Source organism: Harpegnathos saltator, unplaced genomic scaffold (genome assembly GCF_003227715.2).
Source record: "Harpegnathos saltator strain DR-91 unplaced genomic scaffold, Hsal_v8.6 scaffold250, whole genome shotgun sequence".
In the NCBI taxonomy this organism is placed as follows: Eukaryota; Metazoa; Arthropoda; class Insecta; order Hymenoptera; family Formicidae; genus Harpegnathos; species Harpegnathos saltator.
The window spans coordinates 592,307-614,743 of record NW_020230040.1 but is presented as its reverse complement, the minus strand read 5'-3'; the positions used below and the strand labels follow the sequence as shown (position 1 = coordinate 614,743).

Here is a 22,437-nt window from a genome sequence, read left to right as displayed (position 1 = left end):
CACACTGTTCTGCGAATTCCGCCGAGGTACGTTTCCCATTAGGCGTTCGAGACTGATCAAAGTGCCGTTATTGCGATCGTAACTGTCATAATGGCTGAGGCGCGCGAGCCGCTTTGCCGCTGAAGAAAATTTGCACAGCGTTACAGCCGGGACAAGGCTACGCGCCGCGTTTACTTTGCCGAGCGAAGTATTACTGCAAATTCACCTTGACAAGATTTTGCGTTCCACATATTACTTACCGCGGCACAATATCGCGATGTTGCGGCCTGACGTGAACTATTTTCTGCTTTACGGCGCCTTAAAGTGAGCGACCTCGCAGGAAAACATCGTTCCCTTCGAAAACTTGTTAGAACGCCGGCGGAGCAAAGCGCCGACGGCGCTTTGGTAAGCTCGATGAAATTCGACGCTCTTTCGTTCCCGCTCCTCTCATCGCCGACGGCGCTCGTCAGACAAACGAACGCGACAGGAGGTGTGAATCCGCCCCGTGGTGGTCTTTTTCTTCATCGCGCTTACCGCGAGAGAATAATCTTCACATACACATTCGGAACCGGAGGTCGCAACTCTGCCCGCCGAGGCTCACTTCGCTGATTACAGCGTCGATTACTTTCTCGTCGATTTCTCGGCGACGCTGGCTGCGACAAATGCTGGCTGAAAGGCGGCACCTCCTTTCTCCTTTACCAGGTGCTTCACCTCGTGTAACATTCTTCGCGTATCCCTCGACACGTGCGAGCGTCTCCGCGCGAAATACTGCGCGCTCGAGGCGCGAGATGCGCGGCGGGGTGCGTTTCTGGCCTCAAGACACGAAAGGAAGGCTCGGAGACGAAAATCCCATCCGGCGAGATTCTCCGCAATTCCCCGAACACGACGTGTTTGTCGCGCCCCGCGTAATAAAGAAAGAAAGAACAAGGTCGTGGAAAGAGAACCGAGGGTGGGCACTTGGCGAGTGCTTATTATACAGTTTTCTCGTTGCGCGCGACTGCCGTCTCGAGCTGCTGCTGCGCGAGGGGCTAATCGAAAACTTTTGTGTTCTCCCCTGGTGTTCTCTCCTAGTTCCGCGCTTATACCCCGCTTTCCGTCTGTCATTTCCACTCTCTCGCTTTCTCTCTCTCTCTCTCTCTCTCTCTCTCTCTCTCTCTCTCCCTCTCCCTCTCCCTCTCGGTTTCTTTCCCGAACGGATCTCTCGAGAGGGTTATAGGACTTGACGACGATGCTCGGAGGTAAGAGAAAAGAAGGAAGAGCTGACGCACGGCGAAGACGAAAAAAAAGGAGTCGCCGGAGAGAGAAGCGGTGGTAACTCTCGCGGCGGCGGTATCGAATCGAATCATAGCGCCCGTGGGAAATAGGTTTTGGCGGATCATACGCCGAGGCGCGGCTGTCTGATCGAAGAGTCTTCTTACTACTGCGACTATCGCCAACTATCGACGCGGTGTGGAGAGGTTCTCTCGCCTCATGACTCTCTCCTCTCTCTCTCTCTCTCTCTCGCCCTCTTCCTCTCTTTTACTCGCTCGCGCTCAGATCTTTTCTAAAATGGCGGTAGCGGCGCGCTTTTGCAGTTCCACTTTTAGCAAGAATCCCTCTGGATCAAGCGGTGTCGTCGGGTCTCGCGTCTAACTATGTTAATTATTGAAACTCGATTTGGCGAGAGGTATGCGCGTTATTCGTCAGTCGGTTGACGGCAGAGCAAGAGAGAGAGAAAGGGCGAGAGGACGTCTCCGTGGAGCGCGTTGGAGCGCGCGACCTTTCGCCGCGTTCACGGGCACGAAAGTTTCTTCTTTCATACGTCCTAGGCGCGTGCGAGTGACGTATGACGTCTAAATCCTGCCGCTCAATTACCGGGACCACCTCGGCTCGCCCCTTTTTCCCACGTCCCGGGGTCCTGGCCGTGCGAGTGAGCGAGCGAGCGAGTTACGCCATGAAAGTCGATTTGTCAAAAGTTGCCGGAGAGCGGTGGCGCACGAGTGTGCGCGAGATTACGGGCGATTACAGGCTGGCTCCTGTTCGCCGGATAAGAGAGCGGAGCCACGGAGCCATGAATGTCGCTGAACTCGGTCCAAGGCGCGTGATCCGAGGATTCTTGCGATCAACCCCCTAAAAGCTCTACCATCAAATATCACCACTCAAGCTAATTTTCCGTATTGTTGCTTGTAGCAAAGAGCATGCGAGATTTCATCTGATCTTTCATCATTACTGATAAGTGTGAATAAATACCTGCGAGTTTAGCATTATCATTATCAGTGTGGTTTCTTAATAAGACGAGGTCTTTTTATTTAAGCGTTTTTTAATAAGAAGAGAAAAATTCGCACGGAGCGAAGCCATTCAGCCATGGTCGCCTCTAATTGTGACATCTCGTCGTGAGACTTGAGCGAGCAAGTTCTTCTCCGTCGAAAATATTTCTCAACCTCGAACTTGTCCTCGTCGCATCGGCCCTCGTCGGTGTCGTAACTCGTCCGCGATGGACTACAAGGGGCGCGTAACGGCCGCGCTGAAACGGATCGCGCAGGAATTACGGCGGAGGAAGTGAGATGTGCCGCGGGTCATATTTATCGATGCGTCCGCGCCGTATCCGCTCCGGAGAGTCCGGGGCGTAGCGCAACAACGTCGCTAGTTTACGAATCGATATCGTCGACCTCGAGAAAGGCATTGTCGCGTCACGCTGTGCCACGCGGTTGTCCGTTGCGATCTGACCGCGTTTACAACTTTACAACTTGATACGACCGGCAGCCGCGGGCTTCCGTCTCGAAGAGCCGCGCGTCTACACGCCCAGAGCGAGTTGACTCGGCGTTTCCGTCGATTCCGAGAGGAGAATGGAACGGCTCTTGCCGCGAGTCTCGTCCGTTTTACGAGGTTTCGTCAAAGAGTAACGAGAATTTTGAAATTGCGCGCGCTGTATCTGGTCTATTCAGTTGATTTTCAGCTGCGACGCTTAGTCTGCGTTTGGCGAGAGCGAATGAGCAAGACACACTTCATTCAGTGTGTCTGGCGATTGTTTGTGTGGCGAAGTCAGTCGGAACAGAGAGCGTACCGCTTTGCTTATCCAGCGGTTCTTGGCGAAACGCAACACCGTTGTGACGCCGCGACCACCTTATTCTCCAGACATGGCTCCCTCTGTGACATTTTTCTATTTCCCAAACTCAAAAGGACAACAAGTTTTTCAACGATGGATGAGATAAAGGCGAAATCCAGCTCAAGACGATACCTAAAGCGAGGCGTTCCACCAAACTGTTTTCTCAAACTGGAAACTACGTTGGCATAGGGATGCCGATTTTAAATCGATTTAATAGAAGATTGATTAATCGGAGCCTAAAGATGGATTTCAAATCGATTTTCTGGAATTGAATCGATTCCAGGATCGATCTGTAAATTCTGAAAATCGCCAACACGATTTCTTCTAGTTTCTACTAGTAATATAGTTTTCTTTTTTAATTCTTTTTAGTTGTAATATTTGAATTCACTCAATGGCTGCACGATGCACGTTACACTGCCTTTAGGCTGATGGCGGCCCATGGGGGCGAAAATTTTCAGCGGAACGGAACGCGCGAATCAATCACAGTCACTTCATATAATAGTATATATTATATACATATGTATATGCATATAACAGTAGATGTGATTTCTTATTTAATAACGTTTAAAAACCCTTGATTGATGTTCAATCAAACTAATTAAATCCTTAGCATAAAGACTTAAAGATCTTTTTCTGTTTATCTTGTTGTGGTCACACACAACACAACCGAAAGAGTACCATCTGTTTAATTCCTTTAATTCATGGTGAACTTTATGTGAATTACACGAGGTTCTACACTTTAGAGTGTAGAAATTTGACAGATAGTATATACTTTAATGAGTGGCTCACTTCACATGCATACCGATTCAAATCGATTTTCTGAACTCGACTCTTCACAAACTGACTTTTTAAAGATCGGTTTTCTTCTTCGTGATTCGAATCGATCTTTGAATCGATCTTTTTGCCGATTTCTTTGAAAAGAAATCGGCATCCCTACGTTGGCATAAGTATATACGTGTAATATCGTGTAATCGTATAATATCACAGGGGGACTACTCTGAAGGAGATGGGATAAATAAATTGAAGATTAAATAAATAAATTCTCTTTCCGAGAAAATTAAAAATTCTCGTCACTTTTTTATTAAACCCCGGCCTATACCTGCACTGACAGAAAAGTATATGATATTTGGAACTATAACGATATAGTAACTAAATTATAGTCCGAAATATCATATTTATAGTATTACCATAATATCGGTAATAATTACGCAAATAGGCAAATAGTATAACCAACCATATAATATTTTTACTAAGAATTATAGTAAGTCAAAGTAAAATTATTGTATGGATACAAATATAAAATGGTAGATAAAGTAACTCTTTTATATAGTCGATATCACCAGAATATTTGCTAAATGATGATAGATGTAACTATATGAATATTAAATCACTCACTATATTTGTGAATGAGAAATTACCATATATGTGGTAAAAGTAACTAAACGCAATTATTTCAGACAATCATTGACTGTGTATTTGTGTTTATTCTACTATATTTTGCAGGTTCCACGAACTATAAAAATATGCTTGACGGCGAAATGAACTATAAAATATAGTGAGATTATAGTTAATTCAACTATATTTTTCTATCAGTGTGGTCAAGTGCGTCGTCGCGGAGTGAGGGGCCGCGTGTCGCGTCGATTCGAGCGACCGTCGCTGGCTGCTCTCCTCGCCCCGCTTCACCCGCGGCTCTGCGACTTTTCATCGACCTAGATAAATCGCGACTTGCTCTCGCCGCGGGATGATAGTCAGCTGTCGTAAAAATTGATCCATCACCGCGTCGCAGTATCGTGACGCGCGCGATACACACAGCGTGTGTTCTTCCCTTCCGCCGAACAAAAGAGTGAACTTCCTGCTCGTCGTCGCGGCACCTAAGCGCGCCGCGTCGCGGCGCGGGTGCGAATGTTTTATGAGCGTTTCTCTAGGGCGTCGTAAACCGAAATTCCCGGAGCCATCTATCCGCGCCGGCAGATGGGAACTTGGGAAATGACGGCGTCTCGGTGCGACGGACCACGATAAGGCGTGTTGTCACCGCGGATAGCCGGATGTTTCGGGGGCGAGGTGCGAGAGAAAATTGCCGGTTAATACGTCGACGACGACGAGGGTCGGCTTTGTAGGCGCGCGTTGATTTCAATTCTACCTTAATTAATCCTTTTGTCTCGTCTCTTAGGCGACTCGCAGTTGCGGGAAGAGAGGAATTACGAGGACTCCGGGACTCTGGAGTGTTCCACACGTTTCCGAGTTTCGAGAGTTCGGAACGCGCTGACGGACTCGAACGGCCGCGAGCGTCATCATCTCCAAAGAATCTCTCTCTCTCTCTCTCTCTCTCTCTCTCTCTCTCTCTCTCTCTCTCTCTCTCTCTCGGTCAGCCACACGTTGGCTTTCTTCGATTCGCGCGCCTGACGCTCCGGCCCGAATCCCCGGCAGATTTGAAATTTGAAATTTGCGCGGTTGCGATATCGATCCGATTAACGCCTTGGAATTCCGACGGAATACCGAGACACCGAGCACCTATAGAGCCTACGATGTCGCAAACGCATGGCCGGATCGAAATTCGCCGGAAAGCGGTCGCGATCGACCGAACCTCCGAAGCCTTCCGCGGCTATAAAAACTGCCGCGATACTTTCCGCCGCCGCCGCCGCCGCCATCGCCGCCATCGTCGCTGTCGTCATCAACGTTGAATTCGCGCTCTGAATACACACTATTAGCTCGGGGCTAATTTAACATTCGTGTGTCATGCCGGTCTCGTGTCGCGGCAAGGACACTCCCTCGACGGGCAGGTAACCGTAATGCAAACCGTATTATCTTAATTACTGCGCCATGCGTCGTCATGGCGTTTACGCGGGGGAGAGCTGTCCTCCCGGTCCCACGAAATTATTTATACACGCGCGAGAGAGCGCGCGAGCCATCGGGAGATACCGCTGCGACACGCAATTCTGTGCGCGCGTTACGCGCACGGTGAATGCTCCCGAGATGCGAGTGTGCGAGCGCGAGTGTTACCTCAACGACCTTTCTTCATCAGCCTGCAATCGTCGCGAACACCACGGGGGGGAAGATGAACGCCCCAGAACGGAGGACACGGCGTGACCCGCTTCGGCGTCCCTCCGGCAGCGGACACCCGTTTACTCGGCTACCGTCGCGTTGGATACCGTTGAGCGCGAGAGGATCTTTTTCTCATTTTTTCCTCTCTCTCTCTCTCTCTCTCTCTCTCTCTCTCTCTCTCTCTCATTTCCCTGTAAAAGATATATCCTCAGTGCGGCGACGCGCAGGCAAATTAATTAGACTCGGCGTTAGACCAAGGTGCTTTTCGACCAGCGGTCGGGAATTTCGCGAGCGAGCGCGGCCCACGCGTCTCCCGCGTGGGATTGATTTTTTCGCGGTTGCTCAGCGATTTGTTCGTCTGGAAGGCACTGATAATTAGTTACGTCGAAGCGAGCCCGTGGAAATTAGCCCGAGATCCGTTCGCTCGCGAGACTCCGCGGCGGCGTCGTGCCTATAAGTAAGTGCACTCGGCCCATTACTTAATTACCGTTCTCCCGACGAGTGATTAATTATAAGCGCGGTTAATTAGAAACGAGACGCGTATCGACTGTGAGCCTCGCGACTTGTTCCTCCCCCTCCCTCCGCCCCCTGCTGCCCTCGTTGCCTCCGACACGTACAATGGACGTGTTTCGTTATCGATTCGGAGCGAGAGGAGGAACGACGGAATTTTGTTTTCGCGCGCTAGTTTTCAGACGCGATAACGCGATAACGCGGAATTACCGTGACCAGACCGCATGTCTCGGAATGAATATCGCAGAACACACGCGGTGTTATCTCGAGAGAACGATGGTGCTTATTTCCCGCTGCCAGCCCGCGTCGCAGCCGCGGAACGTATGTTTTCGCGAGGACGAGAGTCGCTCGCGTATCCGATGGCACCGTTTCGCTATCTCGCGATCCGCGGGATTCGCACGCATGTCCGTTATCAAAACGACGAAAGGGAGAAAGAAGAAAAGAGGGAGGGAAGTTCTCCTCTCTCTCTCTCTCTCTCTCTCTCCCTCTCTCTCTCTCTCTCTCTCTCTCTCTCTCTCTCTCGCGTGCGATCCGCGCACTTCCTTAGAGGATTTAAATCCCGGCTGCGATTATTTCTTCGCGAGATTTACCTCGTCGTACGAGTGACACTCGCGTCTGCTCCTTTCTATGTCCACAATCGCTCGCTCTGTTGCCGTTTCTTCCGCTTCCCGCAATCGGGCGCAAAGCATATCGAGAACTTTGGACGCGCAATCGGACGAAAGGATTTTTCAATCTGCGAGAGCGACGTGGAGCGCGCGATGTACCTGTGTACAATGCGGCCTCTGAAATTTCTCTCTTTCTCTCTCTCTCTCTCTCTCCCTCTCTCTCTCTCTCTCTCTCTCTCTCTTGCTCGCCCGCTCTCTTTACCCCTAGCTCGCAGCCCGCGCACGCTGTCGGGCGACCTGAGAATCAGCACGCATCTACCGGGTGTTGTTTCATCTAGTTTCCAGTTTCGAAAGATACACACACGCACACACACACAAACGTTAAGACTGCGCTCGCGTACGCAGACGCACGCAGACAGAGGGACGCCGCGCGTTACGACATACGTGTGTGTATTATGGTAATAAAGCGGTCAATGGAGTGCAAGGTTGCCGATGAGTATTTTTATACGGCGACCGGCGACGTGGTTCTATTCGCGGCGCGCGAAGGCAGGTCGGTATGTAATTATAGCCGAACGATACGTATGTGCAGAACGGTAATACATCTCGGTTATAGATAGATAGCGGGCGATATACCCACCGTATGAACCGTATTCGCGACGTTGAAAGATTAACACTCCCGATCGAGTGTTTTCGACTCGGGCTCGCCCCGCTTCTTACGCTCGGCCCGTGAATTATTCCCGACCGCACTCTCGGAATACTCGGTGGTGTCGCATATGTTACGCTCGCGGTATATCGGTTCGCCCGCTTCGACCGATTTGCCTCCGCAGTCCGACATGACGTGTTCGCTGTGCAAATTGTGAAAACGAAAGGCGGCAGCTGGGTGAAGAGCGAGATAGAGACGGGGCAGGGGAGGGGGAAGGGGGGGAGAAAAACGACGCGCTCTTCCGCCCTCTTACCCCTTGTCGGACAAATCGCGACGGAAGCGCACGTTTTATCGGGGAGCGGGGAGGAGGGGGGAGCGGCGGTGGCATCGAACGGCAATTATCGCGGTGGAAGGTACCTGTCCGTGCCGCGCGCGTGCAGCCGACGGGATCGGTTTCGGTGGATAGCCGCGTCTCGTCCGCCTTTGTCGGATTATCGCGTTTGATTAGCCGGCGAGAGAGAATCGTCTGTCGCGTGACGGAAAACACGTTCCGCCGAATACTCGCGGTCGAGCACAGCACTTGGCCGCAGCGCGAGTCCGCTCCGTCCGTTGGCCGTAGATTTCGCGTGTCCGATGCGGCGGCCGACACGACTTCTCCATTACGGCCGCGCCCGCGCGCGGCCGCTCGACTGTTAATTTATTTAGATGAAAAATGTTATGTAGCGAGAAATTGCACCGAGGAATTTCTCTAGCGAGCGACTCGCTACTCGACACACGCGCCAACACTCGCCGCGGACAGACACGCGTCTCGCGTGGAGTACATACCTACATTGGCGCGAGCGAGATAAATAGCCTCGTGTTCGACGATTCGAAGCCGAGCGCGAGATTTCGACGGAGCGCGGGAGCAAACAAACCTGCGAATTCGCGCTCGATCGCAGCCGAGCTCGTTTCCGCGCGATCTATCGCGGAAGTGGAAGCGATCGACACCGCGAGTAAACGGCGCGACGGCAGGAGAATGTGTCGGCTGCGAGATGCATAATTCATCGGCGGATAAGCACAGTAGCGAGAGGGAGGAAGCAGATAGAGACGGCCGGCCGAATTTCCCGCCGATATAAAAGCGTTTACGGTCATCAGGTGGCTCGTAAATACCGGATCGGCGTAATGTATCGCGGCCATCCGCCGCCGCCGGATCTCGCATAAACGATCGCTCGATAACTCCGCGGCGTAGCACCCCACACACACACACACACACACACAGGGGGGGGGTTCAACCAGTCCCGACCGTCCCCAACCGCCTGATCCACTGCTAACTCGTTTATTGTGCGCGGTAAAAAATGAGATAGCGCGCTCTCGTCGAGGACTCGCCGACGGAGTAGCTCTTGGAAGATTGACTTCTCGCGCGTCGTAAAGGATCGGCCTGTCGCGCAGGGGCCGATCCTTTACGTGTCATTTGATAACTCAAGAAAGACTGTTAACATTAACATGTGTGTGTGTGTATGTATGCCTTACGAGCGATCGTCGCAAGTAATGGCGACGAGTCCGCGGATAAGTGAGTCGACAATGTCACAGTATAAGAAAGAACAGTAAGTTCACTTGGTGGCGGTGCTTTTGATCTCAGGTGCTACAAGACCGCCATGTTATTGATTGCGCGCGGGTTATAATTTGAATGACAATAAATAGTAGCTAAGACAGATTTATTGCTGTTTTCGATATTTACTGTCAAATCTATAATATAAAATCTATAAAATCTATAAAATAATATAAAAGTATAAACTATTAGTAATATAATATATTAATAATATTATAATTAATAATATATAGCATATTACTAATTATAATATAAAAATATGTATATATATATATATGCATATACAGGTTGCTAAATTTCAAACGTAACGAGTAAAAAATCTCGAAAACTAAATGATATTGAGGTCCGCCTTTTCTTGATATTGTATTGTTCCGAAGGGGGACACATTTTGATTGAAACAAAATTTAACACTTTGCAAATAAAAATTTGCAGTTCGCTTTCGCAGTTTATTATACAACATTTATACCCACCTCTTTCGTTCATTTTACTGATTTTAATAAAACAACAATATTACATATCAAAAATTCGGTCATACGGTTAATCGTTGCTTACACTTATACATTTTGACAGCTATTGGCCGCCATATTGTTGGTTGTGCAGTTCGGTCATGCGCGACAAACGACCGTTCGCACTTTTTTGTGCTGAGTGAACCTACTGTTCCTTCTTATACCGTGACAATATTGTGTCGAGGAAGCCGAAATTCGGGAGCCCGGCGAGGCTGTTTACGTCGCTGGGTAGAACCCGTGGAGTTCTCGTGGTTTATCAGCGGGCCAGCACGTCGATATTATGCAGCACGTCCGCGTCCAAAAGAGACTCGGACGCGGCGGCGCGGCGGTTGGGGGGACGATGAGAAACGATCTCGGCTGGCTTCATAAATTGCCCGAGGCGATATCTTCAATTAGAGTTATGATATTCATTTCCACGAGCGAGGCGAACCTCCAGCCCGAGTTTCCGTGCTGTTGCTTTAAACGGACGTGGGCGCGCTTGATGGGACGTCGTGGAACAGCCGACTGCCTAAAATAAATGACGAGGAGGCGTCTCTCCGGAGAGCCGGAGGAAATGTTCCCTCCTGTGATTTAGTGAGAATTCCGCGAAAGAAACGAGACGGAATCGCCGAGAGAAGTAGCTCGGACTAGTTTATAACGCGCAATCATGCGATAACGGCGAGTCTGTGTGTGTGTGTGTGTGTGTATGTGTGTGCGCGCGCGCGCCTGTGTAATGATGTAACAACGTTACCATTCAAATCTGGGAAGGGGAGCAGGAACCGTCCCGTGAAATAGGGCGCGCAATATCGAGTTGGAGTCTTGAGGCGAGAAGAGGAAGCAGAAGATACACACAAGGGAATTTTGAGGAGCGAGGCGCCGTTGTGAGGCGCCGTTTCACTTAAATGTCCATGCGGCCGAGTCTCGGACGTCGTTGCGGGTATTTCCGCGATTTCACGTACTTTGCTCAATCACGCAGGCGAATCAAGAGTCGAAATGCCGAAACAAAACCGCGCCGCGCATCCGACTGTGGTTGGCCTAGCTCTCGGGTTTCTCTTCGGCCAGTGTCCGATTCCGACGAAACGCGTAATTTCACCTTGTAAGCGCGGCGTCGGACGTAACATTAACCACGGATCGCGTGGTGTAGTTTGACAAGCGTGCTGGCCACGACAAAGTCCGGGCAAAGAAAGACTTTTAATGATCTCAGCGTGAAACGGCGGTTCGCTCTCCCCCGATCGATCGAGTCCCCTGTCCTCCCCTCCCCCCCCCCCCGCCACGATTGAAAGGCGGAAGGACCGGAGTCGAAGGACTGTGTGTGTGTGTGTGTGTGAGTGAGCTCTCCTTGTTTCTCGTCGGGAGTTTAATTAACCGGCAATCGCAAGCTTATTTCGCATCAAATACCTTCATACTTTGCCGGTGCTTACGGAAAAAGGCTAATAATAGTCACAAGGATCACAGATAAGTGGCGTGATTAAATGGCCGAGAGCTTTTCACGGGAATTGCTGCTTTCTTTTCGCGAGCAATACGCGACGTCTGATGTGGAATTACCTAATGATTGTTGAATGAAACGAATAGTACACTTGTTCGTGAAATACGAGAGTGTGTTTTTTAATTTAACGAAGCTCGTTGAAACCTGGCGAGACCTGGCTGACCTGGCCGCGTTTTACATCCATTCCAACTGTTTGTTAATTCGTTTATTTTATCCGTCAGTAGCTTATTCCCGTTACGTAATAATTCGAGGCTGGGCTGGTCTCCTTGCGCCTGTTCTTCAGCCATTAAATTATTGAAATCAGACATCGTCATCCGCGCTAAAAGCGTTAATAATAAATTCATGCCCGCCGCTACACGTAGCGGTAGAAGAGCCGAGTACATATTTTGCGGGACGCGCGGCAGGTTCATAAAAGTCGAGACGACACTTTCTGAAACTCATTAGCGCGAATTGACCTCTTGTCGGTTGTCAACCATTCCGGACGCGGTATATACGCGGCGTTCGTTTTATTAAAACGAAAGTGTCCCGCTCCCGTTTAGGCTTCAGTGATTTTTCGCTTTGATCGCGAATCGCTTTGCTGCCGCTGCGACACGTGTGTGTGTGTGTGTGTGTGTGTGTGTGTGTTCACGTTAATTCGCGACTCAGCGGACAAATAATTATAGATTTAATTTAGCTCCGTCCAATTGCTCGCTTGAGCGTTTTCTCCATTGCCGTATATTATAATCGGGCATCTACGGGCCTATACGGGAAATTTACCGATAATTTGCACAAATCGCACGTCCGATTAATATAATCCGAATTAAACGTGCAATTTATTCCCGCTAGATATGTGACATTTGGCGCGACGGTTTTAGCTCAGTTTACAAATAGCCGGGTATAATTTGTAATCGAGCTTAGTAATTAGATATATTCGCGGAAGAAAAACAAACGCGGCCGAAAGTAACGTCGCGCTGATTGCAGTCGCATTGTTGTGCGGCTTCGAACAACAAATGGCGGAGATGAAGCGGCGAAATGTGTATCGGGATAATTTACAAGCTAACATTATTTCAAGAACTTTCGGTGAAATATCGAGGCTGAATGGAGAACCACGGAGTTTCAGTGGTTTTACCATTGCTCTTCGTCCGTCGGGAGTGAAACACGCGATGACCAATCCCGTTACCGGAATTTTCAACGTTTCGCTCTTGACGCGGCAATCACGTAATCTCGCTCTCACTCGTTTCGCGAAAATGTTGAAGTAAACCATTATAAATTTATATACGTATAATCCCACAATCAAGACACGCGATGGGAACGCAAATCGTGAGAGAGAGCTTATTAAAATTAAATAGCCATTTATTCTCGTGTACAAACGCATATATTCTCTACAATGCGATCCCCTTCGTTTCCCTCCAGTTCGTTCCAGTCGAAATCGAAATCGCGCTTGTAACTGTCGACCTACCTCGGTTCAAAATCGCGAAATTGATCGACCATTTAGGCTCGATCCGCACTATCGATCCGCTCACGCTCCGATCAAATATTTTTCCACTGTTTATAATAACGTACGTATTCATATCATCGGTAACGCTCAAGTTTCGGTCCGATCTCGCTCCAGTAACGATCCTTCGAAGGAACAAATTTTTCACGCCGGAGCGTGATCGAAGTTGTCCGGAGTCGTACCGATAATGTAAACAGACTTTCGATCAATCCACCGTCAGTTTTCGCAGACTCGCAGTTCTCGCAGTCTCGTGACTCTCAAGCAGTATCAGCAAGCAGTATAAATAATAATAATAATAATAAGAATAAGAAAATATGAATAAAGAAAAATTGTGGTCATTTGAAAAAGGTACGTATATATGTATATCGTGTTGTAATTAGAAATTAATTATGAATACATATACAGGGAAACATGATAAAATATTAATATTTCTTACAAAAGAGAGCAAATAAGAGCTGACGCCGATGTTCAAGGGAAATTAATGTTTAGACAGAAACTACACTGATCGTCTGGGATCGAGAACCGAGAGCGGATCGATGAGTGATTCAACATAGTGTGAACATTTTAGGAATACGATTGGATCGTGAGCGGATACGAACCGATAGTGTGGATCGAGCCTTAGGCTGACGGTCGCTGTCTCACCGGAAGGGCAGCAGTCTTAGCTTTCGAATGCACTTTGTCCCACGTCGCTACGACTCTTCTACGTGGATAAATCGGCGAGCGGCGAATCCTTTGTCGGGGCCCGACTACAATGTTGCTCGCCCTCCGTAATCGAGCGTGCCGCCGCCTTGGCGTCGGGGTGTCTCAAGTGCAACGCGCGGACGTAAACAAACGCCGCGTGTCGTCGCGGCGACAACAGAGACCGCACGCCGAAAACTCGCGAGACTCTTCGAATGCCTCTATCTCGGGCAAAAATTGACGTAGAAACGTCCAACAAACGCCATTGTTCTCGGCTTTTCGCGTAGCGAAACCTTCGCGATGGGCACACACGTATGCTCTTGTCATGACACGTGTTTGCGTGTACAGGGTGTAACATCAATATGTATTTCGATAGAAGAGGGGTCAGGATACAAAACTGTGATGTACCGAAAGTATGTCGCTTGGTACTTGTCGCTCGTAAGCTGCTTCCAATTTATTTATACTGCGTTCCTGGTCGATTCATGGTTTTGCAGATTTTTGCAGAAGCGATCTTTTGACTTTGAGAAACATGAACGGAATATCATATATAGAGGACTTCTCTGAATATTTCTATGCCGTTTTTCTCCAATTTCCAATTCCTATCGAACTTTTCGACGCAGGTAAAGAGATTAAGAAATTAGAAGTGAAACAAGAAAATATGTTAAATATATTATTTATTTCCTTAACCGTTATTCTTACTTACTCTGCTTAAATCCGTAATGTTTATTTCTCAGTTTCGCTTTTTTAAACATATTTTTCAATTCAATGAGGCTCGACTCCTGTCGCAAACTGTCATAACGATCACGGTGCAAAGTTAGTTGCACTCGTCATAACTGGGAGCACTGCGAATATCATTGTCAATAAAGTCAGGGAGTGATTTTTTCGACAACCTCTGCATTATCGCCCGAATAAGGGCGAGCAACTCGTCTTACCGACGAAAATAAACAAAAAAATATCTGTAAACTCTCAAAAATACAAAATGTGAAATTTCGCACAAACTTGGCGTCCCGGAGATCTTCGTGAAGGAAGTATAATTGCGTATAATTGCAATTGACGTGTTGCACGCGTTATACCATTGTGTGTCACATTGTCTTGGCTGATGCAAGAGGACTGTTTTAATTTTTGCAATCGCAATCGATCATCTTGATCGGACGAGACGCGTCGATTTCGTCGTGCATTCGGTGGAAAAGCCGATGCGTCCTCGCGAACGTCACCTCGTGATTCCCTGGACGCGATTTCAATTGGAAATCTCCGCGAGCCGCGTTCCCACGCGATGTAATTAGAAACGGCGTTGTAATGAAGCTGTCAATTATCCCGCGACGATGCAGCGCGTCGCATTTCCGTTCCCGATTTGTCGCCGCTCTGAAACAATCCCGACTCACCGGCGACGAATGATCGATGGTCGTTAACACCGAAGTTTGCGCGCTCCGCTGAATAATCGTTCTTTAAACAATGAGCAAATCCCTAATGCTTTTACCGTACTTAAAGACCGCTACTTTAGATGAGAAATGTCCTTAACTTAGAAACAAAACTTCACTCGGCATTATTCTACGTCTACTGCGGGATAGGATTTTTTATCGTCGAAAGATCTATTGGTTGCTCAATTAATTAATTTGTCAGTTAAATCACACAAATCAGTCATCGCAGTTAAATCTTACGCGGAAGGCTGCTCGAAACAAACGATCGCGCGATGTTTCCAAATTGCTGCGGAGACTCGTCGATCGATTCGCGTCTCTCTCTCTCTCTCTCTCTCTCTCTCTCTGAGCTCACACGAAGAGAGCAACGTCGAGATTCTGAAATCTAAAGAGGCAATTACCGTAGCAGTGTCGACGTGCTTCTTTCGGCTCGGGGCGTCCTCGAAGCATATCGGAAGCATCGGTCTGCATGCCGCCGGCCTACGTATTTCGTCAGTGACATTATTCACGGCCCGCTAAACGCGACCCTCGCCTGCACGGCCGATCGCGTTAAATTTACCGCGCGCGTCGCGGGCGGATCGCGCGCGACGATATTCGCGCGCTAGAATCCAAGCGATATCGATGCAATTTGCTTTGTATCGCCCGTCGCGCGCGCGCGGTGACGGCCGCTTTTGTCGCGCTCGAAGGGAAATACCTTCGAACTCGGCGATTTTGCAGCGCGTACGTTTTCGCGCATCGTCCCCGGCGCGGAATACTGCCGATACGCCCGTCGTCGCACTTCCGCCAGATGTTTCGAGCTCGATGAGTTCGAAACGACGCGATAGTTGCACCCGGTAGGAATAGACTTCGTCAAAAAAAAGCATTGTCTTCGATTTAATCGATCAACAAAATCGTTTTTGCATAATCGATATTCTCTTAACAATATCGATAATCGACAATCTGTGTTTTCCTAATTTATTTTAAATTAATGTGAGGAGTTATATGTTGCAACAATGAATTAATATGTTATTGAAACCTTAAAGAGCTCTTTTACAATGGCTGCAAGCATAAGCTTATATATAAGAATAAGGCTGTAAGCGTAAGCTAGAAGAAATAAATCAGTTAGAGTCGGTTGTTCTTATGACAGTCGACTGTTGTCGACGGTGTGTTTTTTACTGTTTACTGCTACCGATATTTTTGGGGCCAATCATTTCTCTCGTCGATTATATTACTAGATCTGTTACTAAATTCTTATCACTAGGGAATTTGTTTACTACTATTAAGACCCGTTTACAATAGCTGCAAAAATAAAGCTGCAGTCTTATTTTTGCAGCTATTGTGGACGGGCCTTAATAGTAGTAAACAAATTCCCTAGTGACAAAAATTTAGTAACAGATCTAGTAATATAATCGATCGGAAAAGAAACGATCGATCTAGGGAATAATCGGTCTGATGATCGATTTTTCAAGAAAATGAGAATCGATGCTTGTTTCTCATCGATCGATATTTGCCCATCACTAGTTGCACGCGGCAGCCTTCCGTCGCACGTCCGCGTTCTCGAGTTCGCGTACATTAGCGTGCGCGGAAATCCCCCAATTTCGCGAGCGTGTTCGCAGCCTTCGGGGCCTTTCGAAATTTGCCCGCCGCAGCGCGCCGGCGGCGCAGGTTTCACCAGTTTTCGAGTTTTAGCGCGCGGTGAAATGATTTAGCGCGAGGAGCTCGCCGTTAGTCGGCCCGTCGGCGGAGTCGCGGCAAAGGCCGCGTTCTATTATCGAGTCGCTGGTGACGCGTGCGTATAATTTCGCGACTTTTCGCGATAACGTTAACGCAACTGTATGTGGAACAATAGGCGAGCCACGCCCACGTGTGTGACGAATCCAACATTATCGAGGTTTTCCTCTCTATAATTAGCCGTATCATTCATCTCTGACGCTTAATTCTCACCTCCCGCGGTATGTCGCGGTACGGTATGACCGACACGCTAATTATACACCGGACGAATTTGCTATCTCGTAGCGTACGCTTATCGGAAGCAGCAGCGCGCATTTGCATATTCTCACTTGGAAAAATTCAGCCAACTCGGATCTGCCCTTCGCGATCGCGTAATGCCTCGGTTCACTTTTCATCGCGCCGTTGGCTTTTCCTCCGTGCTAGATAAAAATGTACGCGCGAGTCGTTGCTATCAAGATCGGCTTGCTAACAAGTCTCGTCGACTACGGCTATGTCTAAGAGGGAAAGGAAAAGAAGAGAAAGAAAAGGAGAGAAAGAGAGAGAGAGACTCACGCCAGCACGCTCATGAAATTGCATCCGTTCGGTCGGCATCCTCTCGTGAGCGTTAGCGCTCAGCGAGAGAGAGAGAGAGAGAGAGAGAGAGAGAGAGAGAGAGGGAGAGAGAGAGAGAGAGACTGAAACACCCTCCCGATCGCCGCCGCGATCCCCCCTACCGTCGCGTCCTCCCTCGCTTTCCGCATTCGCGGAGGACGAGCAGCAGCCTAGGTCAGGCATTCGTGACGTTATGTGGGTCAAAGAACCAGTTCAACAACTGAGAACGATCGCGTACGACAGACCGCCTGTCGACGCCGGCCCGGTGACGTCACGCGACGCTATTCTCGGCAACGCCAACGCATTTACCGCGGCTAAAAATAGGGACTGCGGCGGCGGCGGCGGCGACGGCGACGGCGGTGCACGAGCGAGCGAGCGCGGGCGAAATGCCGGCCTGGCCAATGAGAGATCGCGGCCCGACTCTCGTCGACGCTGCGCTGCAGTAATAACAATAACAGCAACAACGGTCGTTGCACGCTTTCGACTCCGTTCCCTGACCCGTGGGCTGCTACCTCCCTCCCCCCTTCTCCCATCGACACCGGAGAATAGGGGCGCGCACGAACGCGCGCGACGATGCGAGCGATCTTCGAGGGGGGATGGTGTGTTGTGCAGCGCGCGCGCGCGATCGACGAGAACGATACGTCCACGAGGGTAGATAGATACCGCTCGCGTGCGCGCGCGCGCGCGCGCCATGTTTCGCGATATATGTACCGTGAAATATTGCAGGGAATATAAAGTTACTACTTCGCGCGCTCTTGGAGATATCCCGCGAAACGTACGTTTCGTTGCACGCGCGACGTACGTTTGTCGCGTTGTTTGTCGCGCGTCTGACTCGCGCCCGGCGAATAAATACGCAAACGAAATCTCTCTTTCTCATTCGCACGCGCGCGTGAGCGCGATGCGAACGTGACGTGACTAACGAAGATATAATTATATTGGACGGTATTTTGAAGTATTTTGAAGCGATAGTCCTCTAGACGCATTGCTCCTCGTCGTCGCGCCGCGGTCTCTCTCTCTCTCTCTCTCTCTCTCTCTCTCTCTCTCTCTCTCTGCCTCTCTTTCTCTCTCGAACTGCAGCCGACGCGCTATGTAACGATATGTAACGGAGTAACGATTTCACGCCACATCCGTAACGAGCCACGAGAGCTCGAAGATGTTGCCCCAACACGCTCGGAAATACGAGGTTTGATCGGAAAGTAACGAGAATTTCGAAATGCGCGCGCTGTATCTCGTCTGTTCAGTTGATTCTTTTTTTGTGTGCTGGTAGCACTACCAGTGTACGTACGTGTAAATTTTCAGACAGCTGCGACGCTTAGTTTGTACCTGGCGTGCGAATGAGCAATACGTGCTTCAGTGTGTTTGGCGATCTTTTGTGCGGCGAAATCAGTCGGATCAGAGAGCGTACCGCTTCGCTTATCCAACAGTTCTCAGCTCAGGCGAAACGCAACACCGTTGTGATGCCGCGACCACCCCTATTCTCCAGACATGGCTTCCTCTGTGACATTTTCCTATTTTCCCAAACTCAAAAGGACGCTCAAAGGTCGACAAGTTTCTCAACGATAGATGAGATAAAGGCGAAATCGCAGATCCAGCTCAAGACGATACCTAAAGCGAGGCGTTCCACCAGTGTTTCTCAAACTGTAAACTACATTGGCATAAGTGTATAATATCACAGGGGGACTACTTCGAAGGAGATGGGATACACATTGGAGATTAAATAAATACTTTCCGAGAAAATTACAAATTCTCGTTACTCTTTGATCGAAGGACCTCGTAGGACCGTCGTCGGATCCGTGCAAGATCGGGCGGCGAGTGAGACGATAATGAGAAACTAAGCGGCCCGCGCGATTTCGATTAGTCGTGCGAACGCGCGATGTCTAATAATACTACGGCGTTGATTGCCGCTCGATTCTTTAATCTCTAAATAGCTCCGCTCCGGACGCGGCGAGCGTTCTCCCATCTACGTAGGCGTAGACGTCCGACGACGTGTGTGCTCGACCGCGGCTTCACGGTCGTTACACGCCGTATCAGCGCGAAATGCTCGCCACTCGACGCCAGTATGAAAGATTATCGCGCTTGTCGCTTGTCGCGCGCCAAAAGTTACGGCGATAGCGCCTGTGTTCGATACGGACGGAGAGAGATCGCTCGCTCGCTCACTCGCCGCGAAAAGATACGTGCAAGTTGGCGGCGGTGTTATCGAATGCGACCGCTGGACACAATTGCGAAGTTGGCTCGCATTGTAGCGCAGTATTGTAACACGTAGTGGGACTTTGCGGGAACAGTTAACAACAGCATCGTCGTGTGTCTGCTTTCAGAGTTCGCGTCGAGTACTATGTGAACGAGAACACATTCAAGGAGCGGCTACAGCTGTACTTCATCAAGAATCAACGCTCGAGTGAGTAAAGACTCTTCACTCTGTCTCTCTCTCTCTCTCTCTCTCTCTCTCTCTCTCTCTCTCTCTCTCCCCCCCCTCTATGCCCCGTTCTCTTTTTATCTATTCATCTCTATCCATCTTCTTCTGTCTGTCTGTCTGTCCTTTTCTCTTTTCCACCTTGCGCTCTTCGCACGACGAATTTGCAATATTTATAGCTCGAGAATTTTCGGTCGAAGCGGCTGGAAGGCTTTTCAGACTTTTCAGACTGGTTAAAATATGCAGGCTGATGCGCGCGAGATGCGACCGCGATGAAATATTTATCGCGTCGAAAATCACGTCGAAGAATACCATTCTAGCCTTTTTTCTCTCTCTCTCTCTCTCTCTCTCTCTCTCTCTCTCGCGCAGCGGAAATTGACAGCGAAATTCGACAGGCACAGCCTGTCTCCTTCTTTATCGTCGGAGAATGAATCCGCCGCGTTGAGGAGCGACGTCGAAAAAATTCCGAATATTCCCGAGAAAAATCGCGGCGCATCTGCCGAGACAAATCCGAGACGGCTTAACCGTGTCGCCGTGGCGTTGTTACATTTCCGTTGAACTGCCGTCCCCACTCCGGAAACAGTCGGATCGTCGTCGTCGTTCTTCCGGCGTGTCGCAAAGCGGTCGCGCGATTGCTTCTTTTCGGGATAACGGAGCGCCGTTCCAAAGGCAATTTCGAGGGGATCGTCGCGGCGTCGTCCTCGCGGATATCTCGCGGCGCACAATCGCGTTCTCCGCTCAGATGACGGAGCCGATAATAGATATTGTGCCACTACCGATTCCTCTCGCTCTGGCTTTGACCTTTGCACCTGACCTGTGCATTAGGACGTCGTGAACCCAACGGGTCAACGCTTTGTTGCCCTTTGTGGAGTTTGTCGCGGGCAAATGGTTAAAGTATTGCGTTAAAGTCTGCCGTACGATCGATAGCCGTAAGCCGGCCTTCGATCCGAGTCTCAGTGAATCCTTAGCGTATTACGTAACTTCCGGCGGGCTTAACCTTTTCACTGTTAGCGGGAGGTATACTTCCTATACCTTTTCTTGATTCAATTTTGCGTGGTAAATCGCATAATTTTGACAAAAACTAATCGGGGATTTGAGTTTTCCAGATAAATCGATTCCTCGGTGAGTATTGAATAGGTAGAGGTCTGAAATTTTCACCAAATATTTCTCTGATGTTGCACAAGAGCATAGATTTTTTTTCAGTATTTTTTTTTGTTAGGTTAGATTTCTTTTTTATAAACAGATATATTCTACAGAAACGGCCGAAGTTTGACTTTTTTGCACTTTTTAGCATCCTAGTTTTTTATTCTATATCTCCATCTTATATCCATACTATCAATATTATTCTACTCAATATACATCATCAATAATAATCGGAATTTTTATCAATTTCGTACATTATGGTCGCCATACTGAATCCGCCATTTTGAATTTTGCAAAGCTGATTTCAGATTCGTAATCAGCGACCCGAAAAACCCATACACCGTCAATAATAATTGGAATTTTCATTAATTTTGTACATCATGATCGCCGTATTGAGTCCGCCATTTGGAATTTTGCAAATCCTACTTTAGATTCGTAATGATTTCGAGCCCGAAAAACGTAGGATTACCAAATATCTTAATAATTTTCTCAAGGCAAGTTAATTCAGCAGTGAAAGGGGGTTAATATAGCAGATTGTGACATGGCTCTCGTTATCTCTGTCTGTCTTTATGCCCGTGTCTCTGTGTGACTCATCATCTTTGTTTCATCGATACCGCTGTAACAAAAATTTCCTTTTATCCTTCACGACGTTACTTTGCATTATCGATTCCCCTGAGAGAACCAGATTCCACAAGCGAGACCATGTCGATGATGGAAGATGATGAAACCAAGGCCAATCGGCAGCCCGCGAGAGCGCGTCGTTACGTCACACGTCGGTTATGCGTTTGTGTTTCAGGCTTGAGGATACGACTCGCCAATCTCTTCTTCAAGCTGCTGACATGTTTCCTGTACATATTCAGGGTTGTTACCGACAACGATCCGACGTTCGCAGCATGGTAAGTCACGTTAAATGCCCGGGTGAGTTCTTTTAAATATTGACGAGAGACCGGATACGGTGAGTTTCGCGTCGAGCTTCCGTTGCGAGCGTTCGTCGCGCTCTTCAACATCGGTCTCTCGAGTGGAAACTCAGATATCGCGGAGTGACGTTCCCCGCCCGACATTCCTCGATCACTCTCACATTCCCGTCTCGTTCTCGTAGTATAAACAGATCCCGCGTCGAAAAGAGCGTCGAATCCGCACCGCGCGCGCTCGAGAGAGGTAAAAATTCCCGAAATAAAGGCGAATCTCCCCGGTAATCCCGGGGATATACCGGGTATTTCGGCATCGCGGCGGAGAACCTCCGGCGACGTTGGAAATGCAAGAATTCATTTGCTTCCATTTCGTTTCGTCGTCTTCGTCGTCGGCGGCGGCGGGACGATTTTCCGGAAAAGTTTTATCTCCGGGGAAAAGAAAGTCATTCTAACGCGCGAGCAGTGCAATATTCATGCGCGATTACGATATTATGTAACGCTCACGGCCGAGGAGAATAAGACGCGGGGATAAGGCCGCGCGCGAGGAATACAGTGGATGCAGTGTCGTTGCTCGCTCATGTGAGCGGGAGAGGGAGAGGAAGGGAGAGAGGGGGAGAGAGATAGTATTCAGCGTGTGGGAATCCTCGATTTCTCCCACGCAGGTTCCTCGCGGTGCTTATTG

General features: G+C 49.0%; 1 protein-coding gene across 19 annotated transcripts in view; it reads left to right on the top strand.

Annotated features, from left to right (window-relative positions):
- Positions 1-22,437, top strand: part of SLO2 (slowpoke 2) — a 135,361-nt gene that overhangs the window by 64,363 nt on the left and 48,561 nt on the right. For all 19 annotated transcript variants that reach the window (XM_025299029.1, XM_025299040.1, XM_025299037.1 and 16 more), the window contains 2 exons: positions 19,607-19,686; positions 21,641-21,740. In XM_025299029.1, coding sequence (XP_025154814.1) covers positions 19,607-19,686; positions 21,641-21,740 — 180 coding nt within the window. The remainder of the gene's footprint in view (positions 1-19,606; positions 19,687-21,640; positions 21,741-22,437) is intronic.